Here is a 21,643-nt window from a genome sequence, read left to right as displayed (position 1 = left end):
AGAAACTCGTCGCACTCACTTCACCGTGCCTGCACTCTCTTCTTGACCTCTCTTGTGCACTCTGTTGCTTTGGATGATTGACCCCAGGTATTTTAACTCCTCTATTTTATACTATCTCTCTCATTCACACACGTATTATGTCTTGCTTCTGTGGATCAGTCTCTGACTGGCCATTCAGATGGGTGACAAATAAAAGAAAACATTTGGAACTTTAACTACTAAAGGCATCTGTTGACTCTGTTATGTTGTGGGAGGCATACCGCTGGCAATATTTGGGTCTACTTGTCTTTGTAGAGGTAAAGCACTTCCTAGTTTATCCTTTACCATGTGAAACATTTCTCTTCTGCAGCTTTTACTTGACAGACAAGCACAACACAAAGTGAAACACAAAACTAAACTATAAGGGCAATAAAATAAAATACAATAGGAAAACCAGATAAAATCAATGGATCTCCACCAGGGGTCACTTAAAAATACTGACATGCATGAAAATGTTGTACACATATGCTGTGGTTTTCCTAACAATGAGATCTCAACCCAGCTGAACACAATTTGTCATGTTCAGCAGCATTATAGAAGGGTTTAATATTTTCTCATTTGAATGTTGCTGTAGTTTTAATGCAAAAGTAAATTGAGGATGCAGTGAAACAAAGTCAATTTGCAGAAGTTGAGGAACCTCTACTCTGTAACATCATTGAGCCAGAGACTGATGCAGGACCAATAAACATCCTGCAGTCTGTTACAATTCTTTGCATGCCATTTTTTGTGTTCTGGTGCCTCAATCAAATTTAGAGTATACGTCTATACAAGTCTTAAAACAGGTTTCTGTTAGTTTTAAAGTGATGTTGCTGCTGGACTTTAACATCTTTCCGTCATGAACTGACACCAGCTTGAAGTCTTTCGTCTGCTGCGTTCGGTTTGGCAGAGCATGTCCTTTGTCTTTGTTTCTTTGTGCTTCTCCAGAAAAGTTTAGACAGCAAAATTAGGAACAACTGTCTGCTTTGAAATGATTGTAGTAATTCTTGTTATTGTTGTGTTTTGTTTGTTTGTTTGAAAAGTGGTTTCTTTCTTTCTTTATAGAAATTCAAGATTCAAGGAATATTGCAGTATGTCCAAAATGGGAATACTTGGATATCTAAAATATGTTCTTGTTACCCACTGTTCCTTAAACAAATGTATTTTGCACTGCAGTCAGCAGATTTTATATAAATAACTCTCTCACTGAGCTAACACAGCCAATCCCTCAGCATGTTTGTACTCTCTGCTCATATTGCCTTCATATTAAATCATTTTTCTTTTTAAAGAACTTATTTTAACATTGCAGTCAACAACAAACAAATCCTCCCTAACAAAAAAAAGTAACTTCAAGGCCAAATTGCATTTTAGTTCTTCACGCCAATAGACGGAATTTGAAGGTAGTGACACATCTAAAAAAAAAGAGGTTTGGAAGAACAAAAGGCGTTCAGTTTGAAATGGTAAATGGTATTAAAAAGAAACCACTGGAGGAAGTTTCTGCAACTAATTCGATGGTCATAGAGTGAAAAGGTATTTGATCCCCAAGCAAAATATAATTTAGTACTTTGTGGAGAAATCCTTGTTGGCAAGTGCAACACTAAGACATTTCTTGTTGTTGTCACCAGGTTTACACACATTTGCACAGGAGAGATTTTGGCCCACTGCTATTTGCCTAAACTCTAAATTCTTTAGCTTTTTCTGGTTGCTAATTGGCAGCTTGAAGCTTCAGCTGGCTTAAATAGGACTGATGTCTGGGAACTGATGAGGCCTCTTGATTTCTCTTCTTTAGCCACTCCTTGTTACCTCGGCATTATGTTTTGGATCATGCCTCAAGACCCACCAATGACCCATCTTAAGTCTTCTGGCAGAGGAAAGGAGGTTCTCATCTAATATTCGACCATATTTGGCCCCATCTCTTGGCCCTTCAGTGTGGTCATCCTGTACCCTTAGCAGAAAAACAGCCCCACAGAATAATCCCTGCTTGTCTGTGCGGATGGTTTTCTTTAGGTCATCCTCCAAATACAGCCGGTCAAGTTGTCAGAGCGCTCGGTTTTGGATTCATCTGACCACTTTTTTTTCTGAATCTTTTAGATCTCCACTGCCAAACATAAGATGGGCCTGTACATGCGCCTTCTTGAGCAGTGGGGACCTTGCTGTTGGTGACAAGAATTAATGCAAAAAATTCATAAGCAACTAAGAAAACTGAGACATTAATTAGAAATGAGCTATATTCTCCTCTAACATTTCATATTTATTGCATGTTTGGGAGAATGTGTAAAGGTTGGCCTCATGCAGTTTCCCTTCACAGGTCAAATGTGATTCGCCCTTCGTCAGTGGCTCCCCACATGCAGCGTAGTGCCACTGACAAGCAAAAGCCAGCAGGAAGCAACTGGAGGTGAGGTCAGATCATCTGTGGAGCTGGAAACTGAAATGGAGGCTTTTTTTAATAGGGAACATTCCCAAGCTGCAAACAGGCTGTTCAGCTTCACCTCTCATAACACATCAGATCGGCAGCTTGCTGCATCAGCACTTCCTGGTTGGGGAACTGTCAATTTCAGGCACTTCTCTCGGGTGTTAATAGCTTGTAGTTCTCTTCTGTCTGGAGTGAAATGAAAAGCTTACTGCCTTAAACAGCAACAGCCATTCTCTCTTTGAATTAGTGTAAAAATGAAGCATGAATTATTCCAATCCATCTTAGTCCTTCCTCTGGCTCATTGTCCTAGAAATCCTTCAAGTGGATTACAGATTACTGTCAGCAACCTTTGTCCTTCCTTAATCAAAATTACTTGAGCCCATTCAGTATTCAGGAACTGAATGATGAGATTCGGCCTTTCAAACACTGTAGCACATCTCTGCGGGCTCGGGGGGAGGGGACTGAGGTGGACTCGGATGACAGAGGGAGCGATAGTGGAAAGGCAAGCATGCCTTTTCCCTGGAGAGAGACGGTGACAAGAAGGTGCCATAAAAACATGCAATGCTTTCAGTGTTTTCTCCTGGATGCCTTGCCAGCTCATTACCCTTCCAAATGTAGCTGCTGTTTCTGTCTTTCCCCTTGGGCTCCTTGGCTGACAGTCCATCTTGTTTTCTGGCTGACTTGTAGTCGTTGCCTCTGACCTTGTGTCAAGCGTACCACAGAAACCCCTCTGAACTGTCATCTGCTCTGGACGATGAGGTCCTCGATGGTGATTTTTTTTTTCTTTTCACAATGGTCTCAGTGTGTCATGTATGACATCTGATTACTTTAATTATTGAGTATAAATTATTTATAAAATGTCAGAAAGTAGTGAAATATTATACCCTTGTGATATTTAGTATTTTTAGTTCAGCTTCATCTGTTTTGTTTTCCCACAAAAAAATACTTTAACATCATGATGTAAAAATGTGAAATTTTTTACTAGAGGGCATTCTTCACATTCATCAAAGTTTCCTTTGTATCCATAAATCTGATTTAGATAAAATAGTATAGAAGACAAACCCAGGTATCTTTCTTTTATCTGAATTTACTCACCCCGACATTGGCAATCGAATAAGCAGCTATACTAAGCTGGTTATCACCTCAGTAACTCAAACCAGATTTGCCTCTGTGTATTCTCATGTAAGAAGTGGTACTGGCAGAATCAGACCAGTCTTAAACATGTACTGGGAGCATAATGGCTGATTTTACAAAGGAAGGTAAAACTAGCATATTAGAAAATATGAAGATGTTAAATGCACATTACAGGGTGAATACTGTAGACAATGCTACTGAAAACCTTTAAACGACATTCCTACTATCTGCACAGGTCTGTGAGGAATTTCCAGGACTTTTATTTTTCAGAGAAGTTATTGATGAGCAGATGATGATTTCATATTTCTTCATTTCTAATCTTGAACATAACCAGGTTAGGTCTAAAAGAAGAAGTGACCCATCTTTGTAGTACAGAAAACCCAATGTAACTCTAAAGTTACCCGGATAAGCCCAACTCATCGTACAGGCCTCTGGTCCAGTATTCTGTATACAAAAGTATGATGTGAACACTTTGGTGCACAAATACTAAAAACAGACTTCACATTAACCTCCTAAGACCCGAACGCTTCCACGGCATTCATTTTTAATTTCTCTTTGATATTTGGGCTGATTGGGGCCTGATGAATGTAAAAACAAAGAATTACCAGATTTTATTTTTTACCTTATTTTTGTTTCTAAGAAAAATAAGAGCCACATATGAGGATATTCGTTTAAAATTTTGAAAGAACTGTAGCAGTATAATGTCCTCGTAGGTGGATATCAGGCCCTTCTAGAGCAAAATTGAGCATTTTGGTCTAAATAACCCAAAATGTGACGTCCACATATGTGGATGCCAGGTCCTAGGAGGCTGTCAAGATAAGTACTGCCCCGCTGGTTGCTGCAGATGGAAGACAGGTGGAGAGGTGTAGGTGTGGAACCAGGGATCCACCCCAAGGGTCAGATACAGGGAAGTAGAACCCGGATGGAAAAACACCAGACACTCACTCGGATCAAGACAGGGACGTCTAAAGAGCAACTAAACTTATGAAATGAAAAATCTTCCAAAAATCCTATAATTTTGAATTGGGAACAGGGAGTAGCATGTTCCATACTTGGATGTATTTTAATAATTTACAAAAAGATGACAGAAAAAAAGCAGTAGTAAAGATTAGTTCTAAATGCTGAGCGGCAATCTTCTAGAGCTGGCTGATAGAAAAGGATGTGCAGTACATTACCACAGTAGATTTGAAATGAAACAATTCAACTGAGTTCAATTTTATTTATACAGCGCCAAATCACAACCACAGTCACCTCAAGGTTCTTTATATTGTAAGGTAAAGTCTCTACAATGAACATGCAATTAAACTCTTAGCTTTAATTAAGAAGGTTAAACAAACATATTCAATTAACTGACAAGGAATGCTTACTATCTTTATACACAGCTCTCTAGTTTCAGGGGCTCACTCAAAAACCATTTCACTGACAGGTTTAGAATACTCCTTTGTGTTTTCTTAATAAACTAACCAGGTTTCAAGCCTGGAGAGGTTTTTACATTTGACATTTGTAACTGGAAGCTGTTTGGAATAAAATTACATGCAGCTTGATTGGAATGCACAAAAACTCCTTAATTGAGGTAAGAAGAACTTCACAAGTGGCCAAATACAGTTTTGATAGATTACTGAAAATTGTCCAAGTTGACCATAATGATTTCTTATTTAACACTTATATTACAAAGTGTTCACCACATAATCCAAACACAGTAAAGGCTGATTGCACAAACGCTGAGTGAGAGAAAGGTACAGTACATTCTTTAGTGGAAGACATCTTTGTTGATTTTATAGATTCTTCTGGGTGAAAATGAATGAAGTGAAGCAATGGTGCCAGACAATTTTTAATTTTATACACCAAACGCATAAACAAAAAAAAAAAAAACCAAAACAATAAAAACTCATTAAGTGATGCCAGTTTAGTATGGCATATGAGAAAGAATCGTCGTGTGCATCTTAGCAGCATCCATGTAAAGGCAGCCTCTAATGTCCCCTTTTCTATGCTTAAGTGCTTTCCATCTGACGTTCACTGGTGATGGATACATCAGAGAGCAACTTGAGGTTAGTATTTTGCCCCTGGATATTTGGCGTACTCCATGCTCCTCCTCTAAAATGAGTTTATATCCAAAATGTTTCTGCAAAGTTTTGGACGTCACTGTAACGTTCAGTAATCAGCACCTCCTTGTCTTCTGGCTGCATCCCAGGAAATTTGAAGCCTGTATTTAACCACTATTTTTTTATTTTCAGATTCAGTTTTTAGTTTAGTTTTAGTTAACTGTAATAACTTTGGAGGTGAGATATCCCCACAGTTCACTCCTTGCACTTTGGGGTTTTACCTACTGGACAAGACCATTGGATCAAGACCTTCCCTGTGTCTTTGGGTCCAGACTGTCATTTGTGCCTAAGCAGTAAATGACACATCAGAGTATTTAATCTTCTTGGAGTCACTGGGTGGGATGCTGGAGAATGCGCTGACTGGGCAACAATGATCTGACCTCTAATTTCCTGCTTTTAAATTCAGACTGAGGTTATTGTACTGCCATAAAAATCTTACTAACATGATAGTCAAAGGAGCTTGGAAAGAAAAGCGTCTGGACTTCTTTAAGTTGCTTGAAGACGTTTCACCTCTCATCCGAGAAGCTTCTTCAGTTCTAAGGTCAAATGGTGGGGAGTCCCAGATATAAACCTAGTGGGAGTAACCCCCCACAGAGGGACAAAAGGACCCCCCCCACACCTTAGAACTGAAGAAGCTTCTCGGATGAGAGGTGAAACGTCTTCAAGCAACTTAAAGAAGTCCAGACGCTTTTCTTTGCAAGCTCCTTTGACTACGATGACCTGGATGACTGAGAACCTTCACAGACTTACTAACATGATGTCTAACCAGATACTTACTCTGGATGACATGACCTCGGTCTCCACAAACACTGTGAGGAATCTTAGAGTTTTATTTCTTTACTTTTTCCATCCATCCATCTTCTTCCACTTATCTGGGGCCGGGTTGCGGGGGCAGCAGCCTAAGCAGAGAGATGTCTACATTACCTGTTACTTGATTGCACTACCTAGAGGGTTATAAACACGTAGTGTGTGACTGAAGAAGAAACACCTCCAGCTTGTCCGGGGGAACACCAAGGCGTTCCCAGGCCAGCTGAGAGATATAATTTCTCCAGCACGTTCTGGGTCTGCCCCAGGGCCTCCTCCCGGTCCCCAGCAGGCATCCTTTGTCAGATGTCTGGACCACCTCAACTGGCTATGTGGAGGAGCAGCGGCTCTACTCTGAGCCCCTTCCGGATGGCTGAACTTCCCACCCTATCTCTAAGGGAGAGGCCCTCCGCCGTTCGAAGGAAGCCCATTTCTGCAGGTTGTATCTTTCAGTCACTACCCACAGCTCATGGCCATAGGTGAGGGTACGGACATAGATTGAACGATAAATTGAGAGCTTCGCTGTTACACTCAGCTCTCTCTTCACCACAGCGCACTGGTATAGCGTCCGCATCACTGCAGCCTCAGCACTAATCCGTGCTGCTTTTCAATGCACAGACTTTAAAGACTTCATAGTATCATGTTACCTCAATAGAGTACTACACTCTCAAACTGCAGGCTTACTTCCTGTGGTTCCTACAGTATTTAAAAGTACAATGCTAGGCTGAGCCTTCAGCTTTCAGGCCCCTCTTCCGTGGAACCAGCTTCCAGTTTGCTTTGGTAAGAAGTGCATTCATTTATTTTCCGGCCCTCTTTGTCTTTGAAATGGAAAACTTTGAATTGTTGAATTAAAGGAGATGAATCATCCCACGAGTGTATTAAAGAGAACTGGCAGTTTATTCCATCTGTTCAGTTCTTCTTTGATACTGTTTAGTATTGGAGTAAAATCATATATATTAAATATATCATTTGGAATGACTGAAACTTTAATGTTATTGTTAAACTGAGTTGAGTAGTTACAGCATACAGGCACACATAGTAAAATGAATTAGAGGCAAAAAAACAAAAAACTGCTAATAAAACTGTGAACTTGCAGGAAGGAGACTGAGGGATTTATTAGATATAACAAGATGTCACCAGCATATAGACTGAGTTTATGATTGGAATTAGTTTTAATGCCTGAAAATCTCTCATGCTGTTTTGTATGAAAAATGCATCCTTGCCTAGTAACTAATTTTTAATTTTGAAATTAAAACTGACAGATGGGTTCAGGTAGAGGTGGAGTTCATTAAGGGTCAGGCCTGACTCTTTTTAACGTTTGCAATTCGATGGTGAGAACCTGAAAAGGTAAAAGTATGCTTTGGAAAGAAAAAAGAAAGAGTCGGTCGGGCATGTGCAGGGATAAAGGGTGGGGAGAAAGCCCCTTGTAATAGAGAGTTCAAGCAGAGTGGAATTGATGGAGAGAAGAGAATAATATTAGGAATGACTTGCAATAGATGTCTACATTACCTGTTACGTGATTGCACTACCTAGAGGGGGCTATATACACGTAGTGTGTGACTGAAGAAGAAACACTCAATGCATCATGGGAATCTGCCAGCAGCCGAGACCTATTACAGCATAACTAAAGAAGGATTCAGGGTCACCTGATCTAACCCTAACTAAATGCTGCAAAAAGGAAAGTAGAAGAGGGACCTGAAAGCTGAAGTCTCTGCCTCCCATTTTACTTTTAAATACTCTGCAATTAAGCCCGCAGACAGTGAAGTGCTCTAATGGGATGATATGGTACTATAAGGTCATTAAGATAAGATTGGGGCCTGATCATTCAACACTTTGAGTGTGAGAAGCAGGACTTTAAATTCGATTATGGATTTAACAGGGAGCCAAGGAAGAGAATAAGAATTCAGCTGTAAACACAGAGGCATCGTGGTTTATGCATGGAAAAAACCCCCTGATCAGTCATCTTGTGATGCAACATACATCCTCTCTATTGCACGAGGGTGTAACCATTTCATTATGTACAAATCCACTCTTCCAGGTTTGTGTTTCACCATCTTTTCAACGTGCTATATCAAGAACCACACTGAAAGAGAAACAATTTCCTTCCTTGCTACTAAAACCGATTCTAAAGGACGATTTCACTGACTCAGACGGTATAGCAACTGTGACAGTTTGTCTTAAAACAACAATAATTTCACATTTTGATTTTTTTTTCTAAAAATAGATTTTTGACCATAATCTCGAAATTTCGACTTTATTCTCAAAATGATCAATAATATTTTTTTAATGTGGCCCTAATACTCGCAGAGATCAGTAGATCCCAGTCCTCAGAAAACATTTCACAAACAGACTTGTTGCAACAACAGTGTCCTCCTGTTATGGTACCATGCTAGGATTCAGCGCTTTAGAGCGGCCCATGGGATGGCTGCAGCTCAGGCAGTAGAGCACATCATCTAACTAATCAGAAGGTTGGTGGTTTGATTCTTGTCTGCATGCCAAAGTATCCTTGGGCAAGACACTGAAAACCAAGTTGCTCTGTGCTGTGTTAATTGGATTGTGAATGCTAAATATAAAACAGAGTAGAAAGAGGTGCTTGCATGAACAGGTGAATGATGCATGTTGTATAAAGTGCTCAAGTAGAGAAGTACTCCATAAGAACCAGTCCATTTTAAAAGTCTTGAGTGCTTCACAAGAAGGCAGCTGCTCTTCTTTTTAGTTTGTGAAGATGTTTCACCTTTCATCTGAGAAGATGAAAAGTTTTAAAACAACTGATGGAGAGTCCCAGGTATTTAACCCCTTGTGGGGTTAAAGTTCTTGAAGGTCATAATTTTGTTAGCAATTGCAGTCATGTTGGGATAGAGCATTGAACCCTGTCCTATTAAATGCAGCTGCTTTAACCTTTGAGACAAAGCAAACATGGTTTCCTTGAACTAACACACTTAATGGAGCTCAGCTATCTCCTATGCCATCTATCCAATTTACAAGTCTTTTATGCATATGCTGCATTGCAAAGTGCACTCATAGTGATAGCTGGGTCCATTGTCTCTCTGGGATTTCTTATTTAACTCCTATAGTGTAGATGTCCTGCCGAAAACACTCCGTCAGGTTGGCCTGTAAATATTCATCATCACAACTACTCTCTTTGCATTTCGCAGAAATATCCGTTATGATCACTTATGCTTGCATTGGCCTGAAACCATCATGACAGCATCTTCTCACCACAGTGAGAGAGACAAACTGACGTAACACTTGCAGTAAGCTTGGCCAAATGGAAAATACTGCTGCTGTCACTCTCAGTGGCTCAGTGTCTGCATGTCTCTTCTAGCTTTCCAGTCTCACAGCAGCGAGTGGAAACTGAGTTCTGCTGGCTCACTCCCTTCTGGGAAATCGTTTTTTAAAGAAATGGTACTTCTGTCTGGTCCTCTACATTCTGGTTGATATTAACAAAGTTAACATTTTAAACATATTGAGTGAAAATTAACTCAGGAAGCCCATATCTGCAAAAAAATATTGAAAACTCATCTATTAAGTCAAAATAGCTGACATGCTCTTGAATGTCACTCCAGGAGACATTTTTGTACATCTTGAGATATTAAAGAATGCCAAAAGTCAAATTTCGCACATCTAGTTCAAATGTAACACTGTTGTTGCTTCATTGGTACATGTTATTGGGTGTCAGCACAGACACTAATAAGACCAAGACAACACAAAAGCCTTCATCACTTTGGAGGTGTGTGCCAAGTTTCTCACTTTTAAACTTTTTTGTCCCCTTAAATACTTCCTGTTTCTTGGTGAGTTGCCATGCTGACAGGATGTTTTCATAAAAAGCATCAGGGTCAAAAGTTCAGACCATGTTTAAGATGAATCCAGTCAACCTGCGAGGAGTAGTACACGAAAGCATAAAACATGACGCTGCATGTTTCTACCAGGTTACACTCCAAATATTTCTATTGGCTTATAGTCTTGGTATATATTGTGACTGTTGTCACAAGTTGGACCTTATTATTCATCAGAAGTTTGGCAAGATTGAACAATGTACGTGTGAATGACAGAAAATTACAGCTTTATGGTGACTGATTGAACATGCCCCACAATGAAAAGTCAACAGCTTTACACTTTGTACTAGCGTCACCAAAGTCTGTAGCTGAGACAGACCAAATATGAAGTTTTCCTTTTGATCCCTAGAAGAAATCTGAAGAAGTACGCTGTCTGAAAATCACAATAAAGTCTTTTTAAAATCAAAATGGCAGAGGTCCTTTTGAGTTTGGTTACTGTTTTGGGGTTTGGGGTGTTACACATTTGTGCCAGATGGTGGAACAGTGGAGCTATGGTGCCATTTTTACCCTCCCTGTTTGAAACCCATCAACATATGCAGATTTTCATCTATTTGAGAGCATATTTTGGTCCTCAAAATAAAAAACAGAGCAGTATCTGCTCTGGTTGGTTGTTGGTACATGGGACTTAATAATTACATTTAAATAATTCAAAAGTTATTTTTAGAAGATAAATTGTGTGTGTTTTTTAGTATATCATGAATATTTCTGATGACTTGATCCTTTTTCTTCACTTTTACCCTGCATACAGGACAACTGGACAGAAAACAGGACAAAGCACTTTCCTTGCTGTGTAGGTACTGTTCATTGTGTATATCAGTGCTTTCACCACTAAAAACATTTACAGGATGAATGGTAAAATGTTCTGTAGAGTTGCTGATAAAATTACACAGCTTTAAGTTTTTGCTTGCTTATATGAATCATTATTGGTAGTTATACTGACACACGAGTCTCTGGACAGAGCCTTGTGTGCATAATAAGTAATGCCATAGGTGAACCACGAGGCATTACTTATTCAGGACCTTAAAAGGTGCCAGAGTTATATTAGGGGAGCCATGAATACTCTTCATATACAACAGTAAGATGTAATTTTACGAGCTAGATATTGTTCTGTAAGCAATGTTTCAGTTGATGGTTATTCGTAGTTAAATATTTGCATTTGCATGTTTAATGTAATTCTAATTCTTGCATTTGTATAATGTCTCTTTGCTCCCATTTGCAGTCACTTAGAGGCAAGGGAGCAAATGGCTCAGTGATCTCTGTCGTTTCACTGCATAATTTTCCCATTCCCACTGATGGCCTTGGATGGCATCCATTGTAACAGGGCCTCTGATTAGTGATTAAAATGTTTACTAGTACATGGGGAAATGGAGCTAGGCAATAGTCCACCTCCATAGCCTAAGCACGCAGCTCTAAGCACGCAGCTCTAAGCACGCAGCTCTAAGCACGCAGCTCTAAGCACGCAGCTCTAAGCACGCAGCTCTAAGCACGCAGCTAGCTTCACACAGACAGATTGCTCAGTGGCTGATGTCTTTTTTAACACCATTTAGTTGATAAAAGTTCCTGAAGGCTCTGGACGTTGTAGGGCTGTCCTGGTTGACACGCCTCTGCAATGTTGCGTGGAGATCAGGGGCAGTACCTGTGGACTGGCAGACCGGGGTGGTGGTCCCCATCTTTAAGAAAGGGGACCAGAGGGTGTGTTCCAACTACAGGGGGATCACACTCCTCAGCCTCCCTGGGAAAGTCTATGCCAGGGTGCTGGAAAGGAGAGTTCGTCCGTTAGTCGAACCTCGGATACAGGAGGAACAATGCGGTTTTCGTCCTGGTCGCGGAACACTGGACCAGCTCTTTATCCTCTCCAGGATACTTGAGGGTGCATGGGAGTTTGCCCAACCAGTCTACATTTGTTTTGTGGACTTGGAGAAGGCATTCGACCGTGTCCCTCGGGGTGTCCTGTGGGAGGTGTTGCGGGAATATGGGGTGTCTGGCCCATTGCTACGGGCCATTCGATCCCTATACAACCGTTGCAAGAGCTTGGTTCGCATTGCCGGCAATAAGTCGGACTCGTTCCTGGTGGGTGATGGGCTCCGCCAGGGCTGCCCTCTCCGGTTCTGTTCATAATTTTTATGGACAGGATTTCTAGGCGCAGCCAAGTGGCGGAGGGCTTTCGCTTTGGTGGCCTCAGAATCTCATCTCTGATTTTTGCAGATGATGTGGTTCTGTTGGCTTCATCGGGTGAGGGCCTCCAGCTCGCACTGGAACGGTTCGCAGCCGAGTGTGAAGCAGCGGGAATGAGGATCAGCACCTCCAAATCTGAGGCAATGGTTCTCAGCCGGAAAAGGGTGGAGTGCCCACTCCAGGTCGGGGATGAGTTCCTGCCCCAAGTGGAGGAGTTCAAGTATCTCGGGGTCTTGTTCGCGAGTGATGGGAGAAGGGAGCCGGAGATCGACAGACGGATTGGGGCTGCAGCTGCAGTAATGTGGACGCTGCACCGGTCCGTCGTGGTGAAGAGGGAGCTGAGTGTAAAAGCGAAGCTCTCAATTTACCGGTCGATCTACGTCCCTACCCTCACCTATGGCCACGAGCTGTGGGTAGTGACCGAAAGAACGAGATCGCGGATACAAGCGGCAGAAATGAGCTTCCTCCGAAGGGTGGCTGGCCTCTCCCTTAGAGATAGGCTGAGAAGTTCAGCCATCCGGGAGGGGCTCAGAGTAGAGCCGCTGCTGCTCCACATCGAAAGGAGCCAGCTGAGGTGGTTCGGGCATCTGACAAGGATGCCCCCTGGGCGCCTCCTGGGTGAGGTGTTCCAGGCATGTCCCACCGGGAGGAGGCCCCGGGGCAGACCCAGGACACGCTGGAGAGATTATATCTCTCGGCTGGCCTGGGAACGCCTTGGTATTCCCCCGGATAAGCTGGAGGAGGTGGCTGGGGAAAGGGAGGTCTGGGCCTCTTTGCTTAGGCTGCTGCCCCCGCGACCCGGCCCCGGACGAAGCGGATGAAGATGGATGGATGGATGGATAGTTGATAAAATGATGGAAATCCAGGGAGGGTGGGTCACTGATGCATCATCCATCCATCCACCCATCCATGTATACACGCATACATATAATGAATATGTCATTAATTGTTGAATTTACAATAGCTCAACAATGTGGGATTACAGTGTTGCGTTGTGTTGTTTGACCAGAAAATAAAACAACAGTGATAACAGCCCCCCATTGAAAACCTTTACAGAGTCTGACCCTGGTGTGTGTGGTGCAGGATGGGGGTGAGCGCGACACACTGTAGCCACTAGTCTCACAGAATGACTTACAGAATGAATGAATTAATAAAAGATGTTTCATAAAATACATTTAAAAAGATGACTGACAAACATTGTAAAAGATAAAAGTATTCCTCTCTATTTAAATTAAGATGGGATTATGTCCCAAAAAATGTTCATGTGAAAATGTGCTAAAGATAAATATAACTGAAGCAGAATTACATAAACTGAGTAAAACATGCAATGAATTCTATCCATGTCTGACTGAATGTTTCAATGTGAATTCTCTGTGTTAAGAATAACAAAGTGAATGTAATGAAATGATTTTAAAGTTTAACCTTTGTGTTTGTTAACTCTTGTAAGTCTGTGGGTGGGTGGTCACTGGATGTCAGCAACATGATTGGACGGCCAAAATGTGTCCCCCACCTCAGCTCCAGCTGAGCTCTTCATACCAACCGACTGACAGAATCAGAGCTATTAGGACTTTTCAGTCAGAGCCGAAACCAAGAAAAACAGTTCCCCCCCCCCTCGCTCTTTATCCAATGTTTTAAGTAACAAGAACCTTTTGTTCTGTTTGGGATCACTGCCAAGCTGAAAAATGAAATTATTCCCAATCAGATGCTTTCCAAGCCACATTGGACAATAGATCCAATGACTTAGAATACTTTTCTGTAAGATCACCAACAACAATGGCTAAAATGCAACCATGCCAAAGCCTCCACTGTGTTTTACAGATGGCTCACTCACTGTTACTTACCTTACTACTGACTCCCTCCATTTGAACTGGGCCTCTTCTCCCAGTTTGCTTCTTTGTTCGTGCTGGTGTGAAGACCGTCTGTGCTGACTCCTTTGCAAAGGTTTCTTTTAATAAATCTCAGAAAAAACAGTTTGGCTTCAACACTCAATTTTATTTTTCACAACACCCTCAGGTCCTGTGTCAGGTCTTTGCTGGATTTCCCACCCATTCATTAGGAACATGACTTTCACCAATCATCTGCCATAGTGTTTTAGGCCTGCCACATCTTTTGTCCTCAGTTTGTCAAGTTCCCTCAAACTTTTTGGGATAGCTTGCACACCATGCAAAGATGTGCCGTGTTTTTAGCTAACAACTCTTTAGTAAAAAAGAACACAGTTTATGCCTGTCAAACAGTTCTGACATTTTCTTGTAGATTCAACTAAAGAAATGGGAACAGTGTTTTTGTGACAGACTGCTGATAACAAAGTGCCTAAATACACAATTTCAAATGGGTTCTTGGTCAAGTTGTCTGTTATATGCAGACACAACCCTGATTCCTGTCATGAGTCAGGTGCCTTTTTTGCTTGATTCACATTTAGGTCTGTTAGTAGCGTAAGAAACAAACAAACAAATCCTCTGAAAATGGTCAGACACAAGAACTGGACTGGAAAGGAGCGAAAGTTTTATCAGAAGTCATTCAAAACTTTCCATGCTATCGTGTTTACAGACAGAATTACACATGCGCAGTAATGCTACCATAAACATGAGCCTCATCACATCTCGTAAACTTTCTACAAGCACTACTTTGTGCAAATCAACTCAGGAGCTTCAGATCAGTGGATTGATAGAGCCCATCTATAATGTTTGTATAGTAATTATGGAAATCACAAAATATTAGTTAGAAATCAGATCATGAGAGAAAGCCTATAGCCTAGTTACATGGATAACAGCACACATATTCATTATGCTTGAAAGCATTTGATTACACCTAGTGCCAAAAAAAACAAAACTTACAAAGAATACAATCATAGAATTTAAACGTAGTGATTAAATGAATTTACTAAAATTATAATTTAGCTGTTATTATTATAAAACACTCGCTGTGTTGCAGATCTATAAAGCTGAGTTCCTCTTTGACTGGAAGCGTCTTATGTGGAAAGGTGAAAGGTCATAGGAGGGCACTTCTCCCAGGCTGAGTTCGCACAGAAGCTTGCCAATGATTGGTCCAAACTTGAAGCCATGACCTGGAAAAATAAAGAAGCCTTCATAGTGAGCAAAGCACAAACATAGGTCATCAAGCTGTGTCAGATCAATTGATGTCTTCATGTGAACCAAAGCCAGGCACCTTGCAGTTAGAATAAAAATAGCCTGTATTTCTTGGGCTTTGTCTGAATAAGGCGCTGGGTTTGAGATTCACATGAGTGAACACATAAAAGAAAAGCAAAGCTGTTGCAACTCCTGTCACTGAGAATATACTCACTTTAGTGAACAACACCAAATACTAAATTAGGGGAGAGTTGTCCTTTCTTGGCGTAATGGCTTCATGTGCCTTAGCTCAGGAGTAAGATGAGAGAAATACTATTTTTAAAATGAGGCGTCACGATTCATTGTTTTTAGGGTCTGAGAAGGAAATTGTGAATATCAACGGGGCTTGAAGAATGCAGCACAGTGCCATCTGACAAAGGTCTCAAGGCTCCTGTGGATTCTGTCTGGCTTTGAAGTCATAAAAAGCTGCCTTTGACAGTTTGGACCTGTGAATTTTCATCTTGCCAGAGAAGGAGAATGGAAAACCTAGGCCAAGCCTACAGGATGATATTGTAGCCATGGCAACCGTTCTCAGTACTTGCTTGAAAGTACTTATGTCACGCATTAATGATGAATGCATGAAGTGAAGGAGAGAACAGAAGGAAACACATGTTTCTGTGTTACGATTAAAGCATGTGAACTTCCTCAAAATATGAACTTTGTGAGTGGAAGGATGGAGACTGAGCACATCCAGTACACTTAATAATTAACAATTAGTAGCATTAGTTATGATCACTAGTTATGATTGCAATTGGAAAATTGTATTTTCTCTGAAAACATGTTATCAATTTTACTGAAAGAATAAAAAACAAAACAAATGAGGCCACTACAGTAATTCAGCCCACTATTTGGGTCTGTATTTAAATAATTTAATCATTGGATGGCTCCCCTTGTAACTTGGTAGCAACAAGCAGGACCACTGATGAATCCCACTAGCCTTGGTGATCTAATAGATTTTTATTCAGTGCTACTGTGAGGCTAACATTTTTGGAGTTTCCTCTAGAAAACTATCAGGTTAATACATTTTTGACTTAATATTAGAGATGGACCGATCTGATATTACGTATCGGTATCGGTCCGATACTGACCTAAATTACTGGATCGGATATCGGAGAAAAATAAAAAATGTAATCCGATCCATTAAATATCACGAAAGCAACTCACAAAACTTGCAACACGCCGTAACTCACCTCAGAACGTTAGCACGTCGGAGCAGTATGCATCACGTGATAGAGCGGCTGTGGCATGCGGGACCTGTCGGTGGTCTGGATAGCATTTGGAGCTTCGCTAGCAACCCGGCATTTCATCTCCGACAAAGTTATCCCCGAGAGAAGTAAAGCAAGTGTGTAAGTCCATCTCTGAATGTTTGTAAAGCATTCCTGCGTTAAGCTTAACAAGCGACTGCCTCTCCTGCTGCTACTTCAATCATGAAACTGATCAATGATCAGCTGATCGGCTTTTCTGTTGTGAGTCCGTCTCTCTTTTTTGTTTTTGGCCCACTTTGCACCAGAAAGAGGAAACCAGCGGCTGAACAACAGCAGCACGTTTAAGCTTGATCAGCTGTTGTTAGAATGTATTTAATATTACTTTCTACTCGAGGATCTTTTTCTACGTAGCTGACGCTGGTAACTGTGCAGGGGCGGATCTAGCAAAGTTTAGCCAGGGGGGCCGATAGGGCATGAACAGGGAAAAGGGGGCACAAAGACATACTTTTCTTTCTTATTCTCATTTAAAATGTCTAGCTTTTAATAAATAATTATCTGACACCCAAAGTTTTAATTTGATGTAAAATGAATAGAAGTCAATTACTGTATATAGTAACTATTAAGTCTAATATACCCTAGTAAGCTATAGTACTTTTTCCTTTGGGAAGGTACCATCTGTGCAGTGTGCAATTTTGTTGAAGAAAGATGTTGAATCTATTTAATATTTCTTGAAAAATAATTGATTTCTGTGCATTTTTTTTCACACTGCATCAAATTAAGGTTGATTACGTCGATTAAGCATCATGAGGTGGAGCGTGAGGGGTGGTTCCCTATTTTTTATTTATTTATTTTTGTTGTTGCTGGGAGTTGGAACCCTATTAGTTAGGTTGCTTAATATTTCTGCTAAGTACTCTTTAAAATACCAGAATAGGGAGGATGGTGTAGGTTTAAGTTTATTAGATTGATCAGTATTGCTGAACTATGAAATATTTTTTTTTGCATACAGGTATAACAGAATAGCTTTAGTGTAGTTGTTGTTTTAAACTTGAGTATGAACTTATACAAAATGCAGCAAGATATTTAAAAAACAGTTTTGTTGATTAAAAAACACACTATATCGGATTCATATCGGTATCGGCAGATATCCAAATTTATGATATCGGTATCGGTATCGGACATAAAAAAGTGGTATCGTGCCATCTCTACTTAATATTGGAAGGTCATTAATTAGCATCTACTTTATGGTCAAAGTCTTGCATGGATACTAACTATTGGGTTGCCAAATGCCACTAGAAAGGCTTTAGTTTTTAATGACACTTGCTGAACTCTGTTCATAGACAGTAATTTCTGGAAGTGTTCCTGAGCCCATCTAGTGAGTTCCATTCCAGTGAGTTTCACAATTGTACATTGAGGAACATTTTTCTGAAATTGTTTGTACAATTTATAGATGCAGCTTTTGCAGGTTGGGAAATCTGTGACCATCTCTACCTCTGAGAAACTCAGCCTCTGTGTCCACCTATTACAGGAACATGCTTGGTGAGTTCTTTAAAACAAACTATTCTTTCACAAATGTTTACAAAGGCAGAATGTATAGCTATGTTTTTTTTTTTGTTTTTTTTTTACACCTGTTGCAATGAGTCTGAAACACCCAGATTCAAAGATGAAGTGTGGCCTGATACTTCTGTCCATATAGTAGAAGAGTGGAGTGTAGAGAGAGCATAAACAGATAGGACAAAATACAAACTGGAAGGCAAACAATGTTCATTCTCACCAATAAATCTGTCTTTGATTTAAGGCACATAATTAAATTAAATTAATTATGGACTTCCACAAGATTTTGGATACAGTATACATGCTTTCCTTAGGCATTTGAAAGCATACCATACATTTTCATTGCATTGATACTCAACTTTATCCATGCAGCCAGATGACACACATTAATTAGTTATACTGCAGGAATGGCTTAAAGCCAAAGATCTAGATGACTTCTAATTTCCTACTTGTACATTCAAATAAACAAGATGTTTTGTTCTTGGCCCTAAAAATTGTAGCATCATGATGTGTGGTTGGCATTAACACTGACAAAAGCTGGACTCATTTTTGACCACGATAGGTCATTCCACGTGCATGTTACACAAACATGTATGACTGCCTTTTGCATTTGTGCAGTATCTCTAAAATGAGAAACATCCTACGTCAAAGTCATGCTGAAAAACTAGGATAAGCATTTACTACTTATCCCCATCTTATCTTAATAAACTCAGAGTACCTGATCACCACAAAAGACTACTAGCTTATTTGCGGTCCCTAGTCCACAGCTTTCAGGCCCCACTTCTGTGGAACCAGTTCTCAGCTTGTTTTCTATGAGACAGACACCCACGCTAGTTTTAACTTCAGGCAGAAAACTTTCTGTTTTGAGAAAGCGTATAGTTACGTTACAGTAGGTGCTGGGGGCTTCCCATGATGCACTGAGTGTTTCTTGTTCACTCACCTAAAGCGGCTTGAGGTGACTGCTGTTATGATTTGGTGCTATGTAAATAAAACTGAATGAAACTCAAATACACAGATGAAGACTTGCAGCAAAATATTCCTGGTGAAAAATGGAAGCAGTGCATGCTGGTGCACCTCTGCAGCACTTGATGCACAGGCTAAGTACAGACCTACCATTTCCTCCATGGCTGCACATGTGCATTTGGTGTGAAGCTCTACATTTTTAGCTTCATTACTCATACACCTCTAAGAATAAGAAAAAAAAACAACCCCATTAATACGTAATCTATATTTGCAACATTTTCTATTGCAGGCCTGTTAGCCCAGTGAGCGCATACTTGTCTGAGAGCAAAGCACTGGGAGCAGGATATTAATTACAGTTATAATTAGGTAAAGGACACGACTGCATGAAGACACGGAGAGGTGCCAGGAGACACTATAGATAACTGCAGGAGAGGAGAGGTGGAGTCGAGCAGGCCGCATGGGAGCCTCTGGCATGTTAATTAGAGAAGAACACAAATGTAAGAATAACGGTGGTTAAGAATCCTGATGTCTCCTGTGAGACTGAGGATACAACTATTAAGTAACTGATGGGTCCTGGAAAATCTGTCACTGGCCCCTAGAAATTCCCACTATAAATGCAGTTTACCAATCAATCAGTAAAGCTGCAATAATTTTTATACTGACCAAAAACAAATAACACTTCTGATAACTGATTCAACATTTGAGAACAAATAAAACTGGAAAGTTTTCTGCAGTAATAAAATTAAGATTTGAATGTATGAAGACAGGGATATTATTTGGACTTTTTGAATATTTTGATAAAATTATTGCTAATTACTCAGTGCTATGTATTAACTAATTCAGACTTGACACAAAACGTACACTATTATTACACTTGTCAATAAACAATATTTCAGACTAGACCATCTTCAGCTGTTGCTGTCAAAATGTCATAAAGAATAGCAGCTTGTCAGGACTTTTGTGCTGGACTTCTTATTACTTTCTCCAAAAGGCTCCCCGAAAAACCTTCAGAGATTAGAACCAGATATAAAAAAAGCTACATTTTTACCACATTAACTTCCTGTTAATTGAGAATTGAGTGCACAAATCCTGATGATCAGGAATGGCTGGATGATATGAGATCATGATCAGTCAACATGAATATCACAGTATAAATCACATCCTTATTTCTGTCAAACTTAAAGGTTCCTTTTTATTCGTAAGTGCAGATGTGAAAATAAAAGGTTAATTTTGGTTAAAATTTGTATTTATTATCTGTCAGAAACTAAACTGGCCACTTTTGCCACCGATCTGTATTTATGGGAACAATGGCAACCTCATACTGTGCATATATCTCATATTGTGCATATGCACAATATAGGGCAAATGTGTTACCTAGATGTGAGTACAGATTTTAATATCTCTGGAAAACTGCATCTCCATTCTTGGAAGCTCTCAGACTGTAGATAATAAGAGGGTCTAAAGTTTTTTTTAAGTGCATTTAAAGTCTTTAGACAATAGTAAGAAATATAGATTCTTTTCTTTCCTTTTGGTTGCAAAAAAACCCCCCAATTATATTGATCTATATGAATTATTAGTTAATCCTAAAAAATATGATGTCCCTTTTTTGTTAAATAACATTAATTAAACTGTCTTACTTACATTTACTAAAAGCAAACATCTGGCTCCTCTTTCTTTCTGCAACTACTCTTCATTTCTTTTTCCCTCTTTAGGCTGCTGCTCTGACAGAGGTGAAACCCTTGATTCCCCGAGTTCCGAGTAACACTGCTGTTCTTCCTGGAACAAGCAATGCTGATTAATTTAGCTGCTGCTCCTGCTGTTTTGGAGTTGGCACTCATCTGCACACATCTGGTGTACACAGTGCCAGAACACTTCTTGCTGTTCTTTGTCTTGAGCTGTTGACATTTTCATTTTAACAACGCCGCTGACTCTGTCGACTGAATCAAAACAGACACTGTTTGTTTTGTTTGACTGCTGTCACGGTGTTTTGCCTTTAATAAGCGATTGTGAGGATAATGGCTTAATACAGTAAAGGTGTCAACAAGCCTTGTCAGCTAGTTTCATGATGCTCAGAGGAGCCTGCCATTTTGGCTCATCTTTAGCTGATAATCCAAAAATGGAATAGGGAAAAAATATTTAAAAAACGAACTATTATTTCAATGTACTTTTTCAAAAACCATTTGTACCAATTTATTTATTTAAAAAAAAGAAAAGAAAAGAAAAATGTAAAAAAAGAAAAAAAGAAAAAAGAAAAAAGAAAAAAAAGAAACAGGCTGTGTATGTAACCAAGGTGTGCACAAAGGAGGTTTGAGGAGATTAA

At 40.1% G+C, this 21,643-nt stretch overlaps 1 protein-coding gene across 1 annotated transcript in view; it reads right to left on the bottom strand.

The window, feature by feature from the left end:
* Positions 1 to 13,758: 13,758 nt before the first annotated feature.
* The window catches only part of pipox (pipecolic acid oxidase), a 33,006-nt gene continuing 25,121 nt past the window's right edge, over positions 13,759 to 21,643 (bottom strand). Inside the window, exon 8 of the mRNA XM_085371595.1 lies at positions 13,759 to 15,543. Within this exon, the coding sequence (XP_085227721.1) occupies positions 15,413 to 15,543 (131 nt within the window). The 3' untranslated portion in view covers positions 13,759 to 15,412. The remainder of the gene's footprint in view (positions 15,544 to 21,643) is intronic.

This window comes from Diplotaxodon limnothrissa, linkage group LG14, assembly GCF_057381915.1.
Source record: "Diplotaxodon limnothrissa isolate DT_005_m linkage group LG14, D_limnothrissa_male_GT1.1, whole genome shotgun sequence".
Taxonomy (NCBI): Eukaryota; Metazoa; Chordata; class Actinopteri; order Cichliformes; family Cichlidae; genus Diplotaxodon; species Diplotaxodon limnothrissa.
Note: the sequence above shows the minus strand (reverse complement) of the source record. Positions and strands in the feature narration are given on the sequence as shown.